Source organism: Nanorana parkeri, unplaced genomic scaffold (genome assembly GCF_000935625.1).
Source record: "Nanorana parkeri isolate BGI_ZX_2015 unplaced genomic scaffold, ASM93562v1 scaffold966, whole genome shotgun sequence".
Lineage (NCBI taxonomy): Eukaryota > Metazoa > Chordata > Amphibia > Anura > Dicroglossidae > Nanorana > Nanorana parkeri.
Window position 1 is genome coordinate 130,050 of NW_017307234.1, and position 14,727 is coordinate 144,776.

General features: G+C 38.5%; 1 protein-coding gene across 1 annotated transcript in view; it reads right to left on the reverse strand.

Moving 5' to 3' along the window:
- FAM172A (family with sequence similarity 172 member A) overlaps positions 1–14,727 on the reverse strand; it is a 401,693-nt gene that overhangs the window by 113,487 nt on the left and 273,479 nt on the right. Inside the window, exon 10 of the mRNA XM_018566649.1 lies at positions 6,897–6,981. Within this exon, the coding sequence (XP_018422151.1) occupies positions 6,897–6,981 (85 nt within the window). The remainder of the gene's footprint in view (positions 1–6,896; positions 6,982–14,727) is intronic.

Genomic DNA, 14,727 nt, shown 5'->3' on the forward strand with positions numbered 1-14,727 from the left:
TTAGGATAGCAGTTGATGCTGGTCGGATTTTGTGTTTTTGCGACTTTGTGTATATTTCTAAACAGTTGACAAGCACAGTTATTGTATCTAGCAAATATATCAGCTTAGAACATCCATATCTGATATCGGATAGTGGTTGTTTAAGTTAACATCATTACTGCACATGGTCTGTGCAGAGAGCAGAGCTGTGGAAGGGGCTCATCAGATCCACATACTACAGGCTGCCTGTAGAAAACTACAGAAGGGTCTGAAGGCAAGGCCAGTCACCCTGCACATGGAGAAAGAGCACGGGTGAGCGGTCTGTATTGCAGGAAGCTCCTGCACAGAGGAAACGTTTCACACTGGATAACTGCATTTATCTGGACTAAATAAACAAAGCACACCACGATTTAAGTTAGACAGCACTTGTCTTGTATTTAAACACTATTTGCTTATTCTACACACAATTATGGATCACTACTAAATGTAAAATGTCTCTAAACAGTGCACTGTGGCCCAGTAAAGACTACCCAGGTGTAAGTACCAACTACCAAAATAATGCTTTGTATGAATTATTTCACTAAAGAACCAAATACATGTAATGAGAAATATATGCAAACATGGCTATCACAGAAAAAGTTTTATTCGCACTTACATTTTTCGCACGGTGCAGTTGCGTGCAGCACTTTTCAGTGCACTTCACATGCATTGCCATTCATCCCTACCAAAGGTGGTTTTTTTTTTGAGAGGGCATCAAAGTTACAGCAAGCAGATTTTTTAAGACACTTTACTTAAATGCAGATGTGTGCATGTAGCCTAAGACATCTGGAGAAATGCCATTTTATGAAGGGGTTACAAGTGAATGTAATTAAAGCATAACAAGGCCTTTGCTGAACCAGAACATGGATATTGATGGTACTGATATGGTCTGCTGGGCCTTGTGGGTTTGCTTCAGTCAGTAAATGCCTTTTGATGCTTTACTTCATGTGGGGACAGTCAAAAGCTTACATATAAAAATGGCATTTGCTGAGATCTACTGTTATCCTTTTAGGAAGACTTATCTGCATATCAGTTATTTACACAATAAAGGAGTCTTCATAAACTGGCCTTTTTCAGAAGCTCAAAGCACCTCTATGAAGATAAAACAAATGTTAAAAATACATTTCTAAAAGTAATCAGTGCGGAAGTTAGCATGGACGTGACATCTTTACTTCAAAATGTTAAAATCCTGTGAAATGGCAGTTCTCTCATAATATATTATAATCACAATACGTGATGTACACCGTATGTTGTCAATTGTCTGGTATGCCTTTGCATATTAACCCATAAAAAAATTATTCCAACCATACCTCCCATATGCGCTCTCTTTCTATACAGATCTCATGCTGTTTCTGGCCCACACAATGAACATATGGTGAATATCTTATCATATAGCTTCTTCATTCATACGCTAGAAGCTGTCAGACTGTCTGTGCTCCTCTTGCTGGACTATAGGGACACCAAAGCTTTCAATGAAAGGATATCGTGCAATTTGTTCTGTGCCTTCATGGAACCGTTGTTTGATTTCTGCACGACTGCCCCATCATGCACAGACTATTGTGGAAAAAATGTGTGACCACATGACCGGTCACACATTCCAACCTAGTCACAAACTTTGATAGAACATCTGCAAGTCCCTGCAATAGAGCAAGAGCTACTATACCCAGCTCTGCGGCAGCCTGTGTCTTCTTCCTCCCTCCATTGAAGAGCTGCAGCTTCAGCCAATTTAGCATTCAACACTTCTGGAAGTGACTTATGCCCGTGTCCACCTCCGCTCACTGTGGCTCCATCCTCTGACACCTAAGTTATTGCTGTGTCCTGTAGTAGCATAGGAGAGATGAGGGAACCACAGCATGTCAGAAAACATAGCTGTTCTATTACAGGGACCTACCAGTTAGATTTTTTTGAGATGACTGACAGGGTAACTTTAATAAACGACAGAGGAAACCTAAGTGGTTTCCTTTTTAAGTTGGGAGAGGGAACTTAGTGTTGAGAGTGCCTAGAAACATGCAAATCTCAATCCAGCGGCAGGTAGAGAACCTACCACTCTCTCAGCCACTCCTCTTACTAGTGATATGCACAATGCAGCACTACCACCCTGACTTTCTTCAGCCTTCAAATCTGACAGCATGCTTTGTAGAGCAGCCACTATTCAACATGTATGTGATCTGCAAAGGATAAACCCACTGGCTGACAGCCAGCTTAGCCAGAAACTGTTTACACCACAATTCCAATATGGTGAGGTCTGCACTCAATTTTCACATATTTGCAATCAATGATACAACAGCAGGGTGTCATTCTAACTTAAACAAGGTAGATCATTAGGATAGCAGTTGATGCTGGTCGGATTTTGTGTTTTTGCGACTTTGTGTATATTTCTAAACAGTTGACAAGCACAGTTATTGTATCTAGCAAATATATCAGCTTAGAACATCCATATCTGATATCGGATAGTGGTTGTTTAAGTTAACATCATTACTGCACATGGTCTGTGCAGAGAGCAGAGCTGTGGAAGGGGCTCATCAGATCCACATACTACAGGCTGCCTGTAGAAAACTACAGAAGGGTCTGAAGGCAAGGCCAGTCACCCTGCACATGGAGAAAGAGCACGGGTGAGCGGTCTGTATTGCAGGAAGCTCCTGCACAGAGGAAACGTTTCACACTGGATAACTGCATTTATCTGGACTAAATAAACAAAGCACACCACGATTTAAGTTAGACAGCACTTGTCTTGTATTTAAACACTATTTGCTTATTCTACACACAATTATGGATCACTACTAAATGTAAAATGTCTCTAAACAGTGCACTGTGGCCCAGTAAAGACTACCCAGGTGTAAGTACCAACTACCAAAATAATGCTTTGTATGAATTATTTCACTAAAGAACCAAATACATGTAATGAGAAATATATGCAAACATGGCTATCACAGAAAAAGTTTTATTCGCACTTACATTTTTCGCACGGTGCAGTTGCGTGCAGCACTTTTCAGTGCACTTCACATGCATTGCCATTCATCCCTACCAAAGGTGGTTTTTTTTTTGAGAGGGCATCAAAGTTACAGCAAGCAGATTTTTTAAGACACTTTACTTAAATGCAGATGTGTGCATGTAGCCTAAGACATCTGGAGAAATGCCATTTTATGAAGGGGTTACAAGTGAATGTAATTAAAGCATAACAAGGCCTTTGCTGAACCAGAACATGGATATTGATGGTACTGATATGGTCTGCTGGGCCTTGTGGGTTTGCTTCAGTCAGTAAATGCCTTTTGATGCTTTACTTCATGTGGGGACAGTCAAAAGCTTACATATAAAAATGGCATTTGCTGAGATCTACTGTTATCCTTTTAGGAAGACTTATCTGCATATCAGTTATTTACACAATAAAGGAGTCTTCATAAACTGGCCTTTTTCAGAAGCTCAAAGCACCTCTATGAAGATAAAACAAATGTTAAAAATACATTTCTAAAAGTAATCAGTGCGGAAGTTAGCATGGACGTGACATCTTTACTTCAAAATGTTAAAATCCTGTGAAATGGCAGTTCTCTCATAATATATTATAATCACAATACGTGATGTACACCGTATGTTGTCAATTGTCTGGTATGCCTTTGCATATTAACCCATAAAAAAATTATTCCAACCATACCTCCCATATGCGCTCTCTTTCTATACAGATCTCATGCTGTTTCTGGCCCACACAATGAACATATGGTGAATATCTTATCATATAGCTTCTTCATTCATACGCTAGAAGCTGTCAGACTGTCTGTGCTCCTCTTGCTGGACTATAGGGACACCAAAGCTTTCAATGAAAGGCGATCAACAGAGTCACTAGAGAGTATAACTTCACAATGATGGGCAAGGGGATCCTCTCCACTTCCTTTATTACCCACCTGAATCTGAACTCTTGGTTTGAATATCAAAGCAGTTCAAAAACATAGCATGTGGCTTCAGAATGAAATTCAACCGCTAAACACATTCATTGTACATTTACAATTTACTGGTTCAAGGATGGCATCGATATAATATATGCATAGTAGTGTTTGCTTACACAAACAGGCAGAATTCCTAAAACAAAAACATGGGCAAGTAAATCTGAAAGAAACCTGTAACAGCACAATTCCAACATGACTTAGAATTCTACACAAATGAGCTCTAGCCCCCCACTGCTGTAACAGTATTATTTTTCTAATTACATTTAACACGTGTGAGATTGTTTTCACTTGATATCATTTCTAGATAATGCAAGCGACCAAACCATGAAAGATGTGTTATCTTTCATCCGTATTTTAATTAAACACATTGTCTGACATCTTCCGTAAGTTATGCAGCATATTTCAGTGTTTTATGTACCAAGAGTAAATCAGCAGCATAAACATACACATACTGTACATCTATCAGCATAGATGTTTACTGTGAACATGGTAACATTTCTGTAATGGATCCATTAGAAGGTTATTAAGATACAAATAACAATATGTGAGCACACACACACTGCAATAGATATTTATAGAGAAAACTCCGACTCTTCAAAAATGACTTGGTGTTTCTGTCCAATGACAATTTTTCACGCCCATGTTTAATCATGTGGTGTATGTCAGAAAAGTTAAGCATTTCACCTGACCCAGCAATATATTTTATTGTGCACTGTCAAATGTGAGCTCAGTGATTTAAAGCGACCCTTCCGAGAGGTGTAAAGCAGCAAGAAGCTTCACTTTCTTGCAGGCCTGCTTCCATCTGACACTTTCGGGTGTGCACCACGTCCCCTGCTGGTTGCTATAGTACCTGCCAGTAACGTGTAGTGACTTGGCAGTTGGTGGGCTAAGCAACAGTTGCCAATGGTAAACACTATTCGACACACCCAGAAGCGTTGATTAGTAGCAGTGCCCGAAAGCTTTGCAAGAGATCAAAGTTAACATACCACCCACTGTGGAAGGAAGTATAAAACTGCTAGTTTTTCAGGGTATTGTTGTTGTAGTAATGTGTTCCACTCTCCAACAAGGTTGCTAGAAACCAGAATTCTGGACAACAAATAAATACTATTTCATCTAGTTATGCATTTCAAAAAACCCATTAACATATTTTGTTCAATACAAGGATAATGCCTGAATGTGTCTTGATATTTGCTTCTCATAATCGCCTATACAACATCACACAAACTGGGATAGGGAAGGTCAGCTTCCACCAAGGGTTTTATTGTTTTGCATAGTGTTGTCATTCTAACAGTGTGAACACACGAGGGAGTGGGAGGTTGGGATGATCTTATCAGTGTTGCTTCTCCTTCATTAGCCAATAAGGTGACGGGACGAAGAGAAGGGAATAAGGAATCAGAAGGGGATAGAGGCGGAACAGAGGTTATATGGCTTGTAGACCACAGAAAAAAAAAATATTATGGTGAGACCTGCCAATTAAATACAGTAAAAGTGTAGGAGTGTACATACTCCTTAAAGACAACATTTCAGGCAGCAGACAAAAAAGACAGGGGAAGTTTAGTTTGCATCAAAGGCTCTTCATAATTGCAGCCAAAACCCTTTGTTTAAGTTTTGGATAGTATGGAGAAGTGTAAGATATTTTGGCAGGTTTATATTTCTGTATGTAACCCCACTGGGGACCTCCTTAGTGATTATTCAGACACAAAACCAAGAATGGCCATCACACACCATTCGCTTCACTAACTTGTTACATTTTGAGGCGTCTTTCCACCATAACATGAACATTTGGTTTTAAGAGCACATTGTTGGGATCATTCTCACACTGGTTTCTTTTAAAATACTAACTGGGTTTCTTATATTGTAGTCTTGTTAAATACATCGTGTGATGGGTTGCTTCCCCTTTCTTGTAGAACAAAGCAACAATTGGTAAGTCCTGTCGTCTCTTAGGAGCACCATCATTCCAAATTAAAATGGAACTCGAAAACCAACATTTTGTTTAGTTTTTTTTTTTTGGATAGAGTGGGGAAGGGATGTTTACCCTCATTTCCTGTCCAGGTGACCGTTGTCACTAAAGCAGAAAGTGAGGAAAAATCCAAATATAGACAAGTTTCTGTAACAGGAGGTAAGGGGAAAATCTCAGTGCAGAAGCCTAGTTCAGTGACATCTTTCAACAGTCAACAGTGGGATTTCCTGTAACTATGGGGAAAATTGTTATTTCCTGTCATGTCTTTAGGATTGAATTGAGGCTGCATCTTTTCAATAGGGATACAGAAAGCAATACAATGTGGTTTAACCCCTCCCAAAGCAATCTATAATGAAACAAACATTTTATATGGAATTCCACCTTAAACGAGCTTGTGCTGAGAGAATAATGGATTGCCATTGCTAACCTTTCCTTCTTAAACTGCCAGTTTCCTGCCTGCCATGCCAACCCAATTACTTTAATACTTTCTAAGGCACTGCCCCAGAACAAGTATGCAAATAAGAAGTTTTTGTTTCACTCTGACTTTCTAAACAAAATGTTGTTCCAGGTCAGTGACTCCAAAGGCACTGAAGCCAGAAAAATAGTATACTTAACACTATTTCTCTCAGTACATGTAGTGTATGTGCACACTTATAAATGCATTTGCTTTGGATTTAAACACATAAACCAACAGCCATAAAAAATTGTGAAAAGTCCATATGACAAAGCAACATCATCAGTACAGTTTTATAACACCGCACTTAGAATATGACAGAAAGATAAATTACAGACATATAAAATAACAGACATATAAAATAACAGACATATAAAGTAAACATGGCAGTATACCACTATTTAAAAAAATACATTTGACAGACAACAGATGAAATTGTAATCTATACATATCTACTGTACATTTTTGTAGCAAGCATAGACTGCATTCAGTAGTCTACATTTGAAGACAAATTTAAAAGTGATACCTGCAGAGACACGGGGGCAGTCCGGCAGCATAGATTCCACAGAAGTGTCCAATGGTTCAGAGCTGGATACCCAGTTGCAGCAGTTCTGTGAACAAATAACATATGCTTGACTTAAAACATACATTTGTAAACAAACATTAAATGCTAAGTTTATCTTTCTGACCGCATTTCACATATTACACCTATATTCAGGGTGTAACATGAAACATGGTCACACCCCGGACAGAGAGCAAAGCACATGTATGACCCTTCCGCAGTCATAATCTGGGTTATGTCCTGAATCATGCTGCATTAGATAAATACTATGAGGGGAATTTATTAAAACTGGAGCAGACAAAATATGGAGCAGTTGCCCAGAGCAACCAATTTCTTTCTTTAGGTTGTTCAGTTAAGATTTGAAAATGAAAGATAGAAGCTGAATGGTTGCCATGCACAACTGCTCCAGATTTTGTCTGCTCCAGTTTTGATAAATTGTAGCTAAATTTGTAGATACATTTGTAGCTTGAAAAGAGACCTGGGACCTGGCTGTGATGTTTGACATGAGTGCCTGGGTTCCAAACCTGGCTGAACAAAATTACAAATCCTGTTATGTATTTCAACTGTTCATGCTGAGTTTACCTTATTTCAGATATTAACTGATTGTGACTCATACAACGGATGATCAAAGTAAGTGCATTGTATTTTAAAATGTGCAAAATAGCATGCACGGAGATATGCCCATCTCTAAAATGAAAGATCATCACAAATAAAGAGAACTTTTAGCAGTTGATAGACCTAGCAGCAAATCAGAATCAAGAATGACAGGGTGAATATTGAAAGAAAACTGAACATCATTCAACCAATAGTCAATCTGAGTTATAGGGTATGCCTGGGGCAATGAGGCACCTGCAGTTTTCTTATATTTTTGGGGCGTTCAGTGAGAGCTCCTCACCACAGTTTCTGGCGTTGTCAATGTCCACTTTGGAGGTAAATTTCTATGCGTTTCTATTCTTTTTTTTGTGTCAGTCATTAAAAAAAAATACAAATTCCCACAGGGAGAGTGAGACCCCCTCATAACTGTCACGGCACTGTAGACATCTTTCTATCCCTAAGAGGTGATTTAAGACATAACTCCAGACAAACAGCAAAACACAGTTAAAAAACATATTTGAATTGTTTCATTTAATCTGCCAGATGATGTTTAATTCTATTCAGTCACACACTTCTGCCATACTGCGTAGCCAGGAAAATATAACCATAATTTCCCCGGGCAGCTGCCTTTGCCACTTACCTGCTCAATGCACTAAGATTAACATGATGATTCAAGTAAATGGTTTATGTGTGACACAGGAAGTTTCAAAATGGAACATAGAATTAGGGAAAGGAGATGAGCATAATTACAAATATTTGGCAGTTATAGCCGAATTAGGTTATAATATGCAGGTAATTAATACCTGCATATTCCAAGGTTTTGTATTTGAAATCACTTGCAATTTCCCCTCGGAACAGCCCATGCAGGGCAGCTGGGTAATGTCTGTAGCCACTGTGTTTAGAAGCCCCTCTGAGACAGAAAGGTGCAGCCACTGACACCCCCTCATCTCTCATCTATGGCATTATTCAATTGCAGTCCACGTAGTAGGTGAGGCAAACTTTCTGGAATCCCTTCCCTAGGCCAGAACCTGTATGTTTAATCTTGCAACCACACAGTTTAGCAGAAGAAATGTCTTACGCAGAAACTAAAGTCCCCAAAAAGCTAAGAATTAAGGGATGACAATTTCAGGCAAAAATACACAAAAAGTCCAGCTGCAATATAGGACTTGCACACACACAAATACTTTATTTTGTGTTGAGTACTTTAACCCAACCTTTGGGAGCTTGAAAGCCTGCATGCACTGTCAAGTTTATTGATGATGCCTCCCCAATCAATGACAAAGATTAAACTTAAAATGTTGATGAGTGTCAATAACGGTCTATCTGAAGAAGCAACTGACAATGAATTATTCTTTGAAAATAAATGTGAAAGGGATTATAGGCCATGTAAATACGACATTTTTGATTGATTAGAAAACATCCATCACAGACTTCTAACAAGAGAATGATACATTCTACAAATGTCGCACTGCCTCAGACACCAATACATTGACTCTCTTTGATGTCGAAACCTGAAATGGTACAAAAAAAATTATATTTCCCAAACAGAAGATACTGTTTCACTACTTTGTTTTGGTCTATCCTTCTGTGAATTATATATTTTCTTTTTTTTTTTAGAAAAAGTCCAGACAGTTTTCTCCCATCAATCATGTTTGCCAAAAAGAAAAAAAAAAAGGTTGATTGTTAGTCTGGTAAACAAGCTGGTATTGTGTATTTTTAGATGCTTGCTACCCTGCTTGTGCACCATGGAATCCATCCACGACATGGAAAGATCCTTGACTGGTAGATCAAGTGTCTTATTGTATTTCTTTAATTCATTCTGTCTGGAAGAAGATGTCAGCTGTATAGCAGTGAGGGAAAAATCTGAAAGCCTTGAATCGCCACCAATAAAGGCCAAGGAACGAAAGCTTGAATAGACTTGTCAAGGCAACCTACTGTTCAGAGTCCAGGGAGTGCAGCAAGCGATACAGGGAAGATTGCTATATACGATTAGAAAGGAAACTTCGGAAAAAGTGGTGAATCATTAATGTGTTTGTATTATTTTATAATCTGTACATTTTTTGTTTTGTTTTTCATTTTAAATAAAGAACATAATTTAAGCTAGAACCAAGTTCTTTATTATAATTTGGTAAACTTACATGGGGCAGGTTTATCTTGGGTTCCATATTTTGTTGTCTTTGTTACAGAGTATTATTGTCTGAAAGTTATTTATATAAATGCTGCATGATGCTTGAAAGCATAAGGTATTAGCTGTCAAATGCCAACAACACCTTAGGCCAAAACATTTCAAGCTAAGTCAAAAGCTAGAAATAGGAATACATTTAAAAAAAAATACACAGTTGCAACAATGACATGAAGATACGACATCCAAGGAATTAAGAATAGAAAACTAAAAAATTCAAGCATAGGTGAAAATGTATCTGATTTAAGCAAAGGGTTAGCTCAATAAATTAGAATTTGTTGCTTTACAATTATTTAAAAAAAATGGGACCTTTCTTTCCAAACATAGACCAAAGCACTAAAGAGATATGTCTGTCTGGGCCAACTCAATATTGAACCCTATGGACTAAGACTGGGATGCCATTACAGTTTATGTGTGTGTAAAGGCAGGCGTCCCTATGCTTTTGGCAATATAGTGTATGTACATGGGAGCTGTTATATTTTCTTATTAGGTATACAGCATCGGTTTCCTGCTTAGTAATGCTGCTGGAGGCTTTTGATCAACATCTGATCTTCACTTTAAAAAGGTAAACTGTAAAGAGTTTGGGTCATTTAATAAAAAAAATTATATGATATAAAAATTTATCATACAACAAAGGATTCCAAGGGCACTATGGCTTTTTATTAAGAGAAACCACATAAGTAGTTTACTTCAGGCACAGGGGCATTTAATTACTAAGAGCAAATTCTGTTCACTTTGCAAGGGGATTTGCACTTTGCAGGGGAAGTTTCCTTTTAGTTTGGTTACTGCGGCGAAATTTCACTTTGCAAAGAAAATAATAATAAAAAAACCAAAACAAACAGTATTTTTGCTTGCACGTGTTTGGGTGGTGGAAGTCAGCTGAGCTTTACCTCATTCACAAAACTAAGGGGAAACTCCCCCTGCAAAGTGCAAAATCCAGTGCAAAGTGAACAGCTTATTTGACTTTACTAAATCTACCCCATTGAGTCTAATTAAAATCACAGACAAAGCAAAACAGTTGGGAGGGAAGTGGGCAGGAAAAGTCAAAGCCCTAATGTCTTCATTTTTGTGATTAATTATTAAGATGTAATAGTGCAGGTTCCCTCAAGAAAATATGTACAAAACTACTACTCCCTGGTCATGCATGTTATCATATAATTGTACAAACTGCTTTAGATTAACAAAAACTACATAACGTGAGGGCCTCCTTTAAAACTCTATTCAATGTGTATTTAACCCCTTCACGACCAACGCCGTACAGTGTACGTCGCTGGCATCGGGGCTGTTTAAACTTGTAAAGCTGACTGTCGGCTTTACAGTAGAAGCGATTCTGGCGACTCAGCTGTCGCCAGATCGCTTCTACGGGCCGGGGAAGGGTTTCCCCCCGCCCGACACCCTTGCTGTTTTTCCCCGGCTCCGTTGCCCCTCCTACGGACCCGGGACTGGCTTCTCTGGTGTCGGGGGGAAGCTGGGTATCTTTTTACTCGTTGTAACTTCATCTTTTATATTTTATAAAAACAATGGGTATTTTATTGTGTTGTGGAGCATTGTGGGGCATTTAATTACATTTTTCACTAAATTTTGGGGTTTGATAAGGAGTTGAGGTAATATCGTGCAACATAAAAATTTCCAACTGCCACCATTTTACTCTATATTGTCTTGGCTTTCAGAAAATATATAATGTTTTAAGTTTTAAGTAATTCCCAGGCCTAAAATGTGGAATATAACATGGGTGCAAAAAAATGAAAAAAAGGAGATTTAATACACAACAATTTAGTATGAGGGGTTAATTAGCCCTCATACTAAATTGTTGTGTATGAAATCTCCTTTAGATTTATCATCAACTATGTCTTGCAAGAGCTTACACAGTTTGATATCAACTGAATCGATTGTTTAAGGAAGTACTTAATCCAACCCAAAAAAAAATCTAAATGTATTGCTTCTAATAAATGTCCTTGTATAATAATAAAAAGAAACATACTTACTAGCCCTTGAAGTCCAGCATTGTCTTGGAGTCCTAGTAGCTATAAATTACCAGGTACTGGCCTGCTTCTGCGCTGCCATCTTAAAAAAAGTCCTCTTCCTTGTCTCAGGCATATCACAGGCCTCTGCTAGGTCTTTGTCTATGTGCAGACACACTACAGGCCTCGGACCTGGCAGACTTTGTAGTGCGTCTGTGCATGCACACAAATTCCCGTGCAGGAATGTTGCAAATATTTGCCAGGTCCAAAAACCTTAGGCTGGGTTCACACCTAGGCGTATTGAATATGCGCGTTTGTCGCGCGTTTCGTGTTGTGTATTTTTACAGCGATTCGCTGTAAAAACGCGCGACAAACGCACGTTTCCGAGGGCTACCTGGCTGTATCCCAATGGATATGCCCTGCAAAAACGCCCCAAAGAAGCTCCTGTACTTCTTTGGGCGTTTTGTAGCGCGTTCATACGGCCTGTAATACGCCCAGGTGTGAACCATACCCATAGGAAATAATGGGATTTCGGTGTTTGAGCGTTTTGCAGAGGAAGGATTGCGCTACAAAACGCCCAAGTGTGAACCGGGCCTTACAGAGGCCTGTGGCATGTCTACATATGTGTGAGAAAACATATGTGCGAGCGCGAAACCTCAAAAAACGATAATACCCAAAATTAGCCACAGGCGACGCTTTAAAAGCTTTTAGCGCTCATCAGTTTAGTGTTATCAGTGATTGATGGCCCTAAAATTATTGCTCTCATTGCGACGTTCACGGTGATATGTAACGTGTGTAGCGCAATTGTCGTTTTCACGCGCTGATGCACCAGACGCATATTTACGTTTGCAGCAGTGCCGTCCGTACGTTTTTTTATAACGGGCGGACAGCAACTGGTTAAGGAAGCCTTTACATTACAGGGTTTTGGTAAATTGAAAGCAGACTGTACATTGAGATTGTAACGTTTATGGTCAGCTTTAGCCTACCAGAGATGCCTTTAATACTCTAATGACTCACAGTTCTCCTGGTAGTCAGAGACCATATGATTGTTACCAGGACTTTAGGTCATGCAAGAGCTTCTAAGCATTTTTTTAAATTTATTCATGCCAAGAACAATACTTGAGTGGGTAATACTTACATGTGTCCTATTCAGTCATATGGCAAAATAATTTTAACAGCATGACTTTGAGATTAGAGATTTGCTTGTAAAAACCCCAGAAAACGGAAAACTTTTAAATAGCTTTGAAAGTGACAAACGTTTAGCAAACATTTAACTTATAAAAGTTAAAGCCTATCTCCAGGAAAAAACAACAACTCTCCTTGTAGTGGGGCTACCTCTGCACTGCAAGGGTTTAACTGCTTGTTAATGTCTAGGGTACCTGTATTAAAGGAATTTTACTTACCTGATCCCCTCTCCTGCAGACTCAAAGACCGACACACCCACAGCCTCTTACCCCCCACGCTCCACCGGTCAGAGGCCCACTGACATCATCCTGCAAAATACAGGGCCAATAGTCCTGCACTGTACATGTGGACGATCAGGAATCCTAGGTGCCCTAGACATAAATGAGCACCAGCAATTCCAGCTTCTATGCAGACTAAAAAGAAAAACAAAACATCCACTTTCCATTGGCTATTACTTGGCAATAGCAACATGAAATTAAAGAGAATGTAATTTGGAGAGGTTTTAAGTCAACTAAATGAGCTTGAAGGCAAACAGCTTCTGCTCTACTGTCTCGTACATTTAAAATATAATATAAATCATTCACTCAAAACCTATAATCTTAAAGAGGCAAACAAAATCGACACCAATCCAGTATATAGTAGTTTACCTTTAAAAAGTAAAAAAAAAGCCTTTGTGTGCTTTACACCACTGTGACTTTAACCACCAAAATAACCCACACTTGGAATTTATAGCTTCTGCTGTACTGATAGCAAAGATTACTGGTGTACCCCAGCTTTAGAATGAGGACTGAAGAAATTGAATATCAGGGCTGGGATAAAAATGTTCTTGACAGAAATTATAAATATGTGCGAGCCTTTTAATATGGCATGAATCACAGAAGGAATTTTTCTTATATGCCTATTCATTTTTCTGTAAGTAATGGAATTAGTATTACCGTTGACAGACTACTGTATCAGAATCTTGTAAAACGCTATACATTAGCACACAATTAACACATCTTTTATGTGAACTGTGACTGGGGCTTGGGAGGGAAAAAATCCTACACAGAGCACTGTCAAGATATGCAAATTAACAATTTGCTTTATCATTCATCTCAGCTCCTCATACATTGAAAATCCATGACTTGTATGCTTGCTAAAAATAGGCCAACAATGTTACTACAGAAAAGGTCTAAAACGACTTTTTTTCCTCCCCGTCTTTCAGTAATGACAGCAATTAGAGAATCAGACAAGCAGCTATTAGTTATATATTTTAAATATCATTCAATCTTTTCACACACCCTGCCTTCGCCATGATAAGTCTCAAAGAAGATCTGGCTGCTTGGCCTTGCTTAAATAGAGTCAATTATAATATTATTATTATATCATTTTAATGCAGCTTTTACTAGTCGAGTAACAGTTTAATGTATATGCGTATAGGCAATTAGAAGTATGCAGGAAAAAGAATAGCATGCGGTAGATAAAAGCGCCACATAGAAAAATTAACATATGAAGAGTATCCCAGAAGAGCAAAATAAGCAAAATAATCTGTTTAATGTGGCTGATTGCAGCGCTATTTAGTCTAGTTTAGTTCTTGTTCAACCTTTATTTTAGACTGCTCCCTGGAATGAAAATCATTACTTCAGGGACCTTTGAGGTCCTTAATTTGTGAATATTTAATTGTAAAAATTACTCCTTGAGCACTTAATTGCTTGTATATTCTCCTGTGACACAAGGAAAGGCCATACATTCCCAATAATCATAGCAGGTTATGACCCAGCAGAGCAACTGTATAGAATATAAAAGATTGTGGAGACCAGACTTAGGAGAATAAAATATCTACACCCCTGCCTCTTAGAAATGTATTGCAGTTAAGCATTTTTTTTTTTGTCTA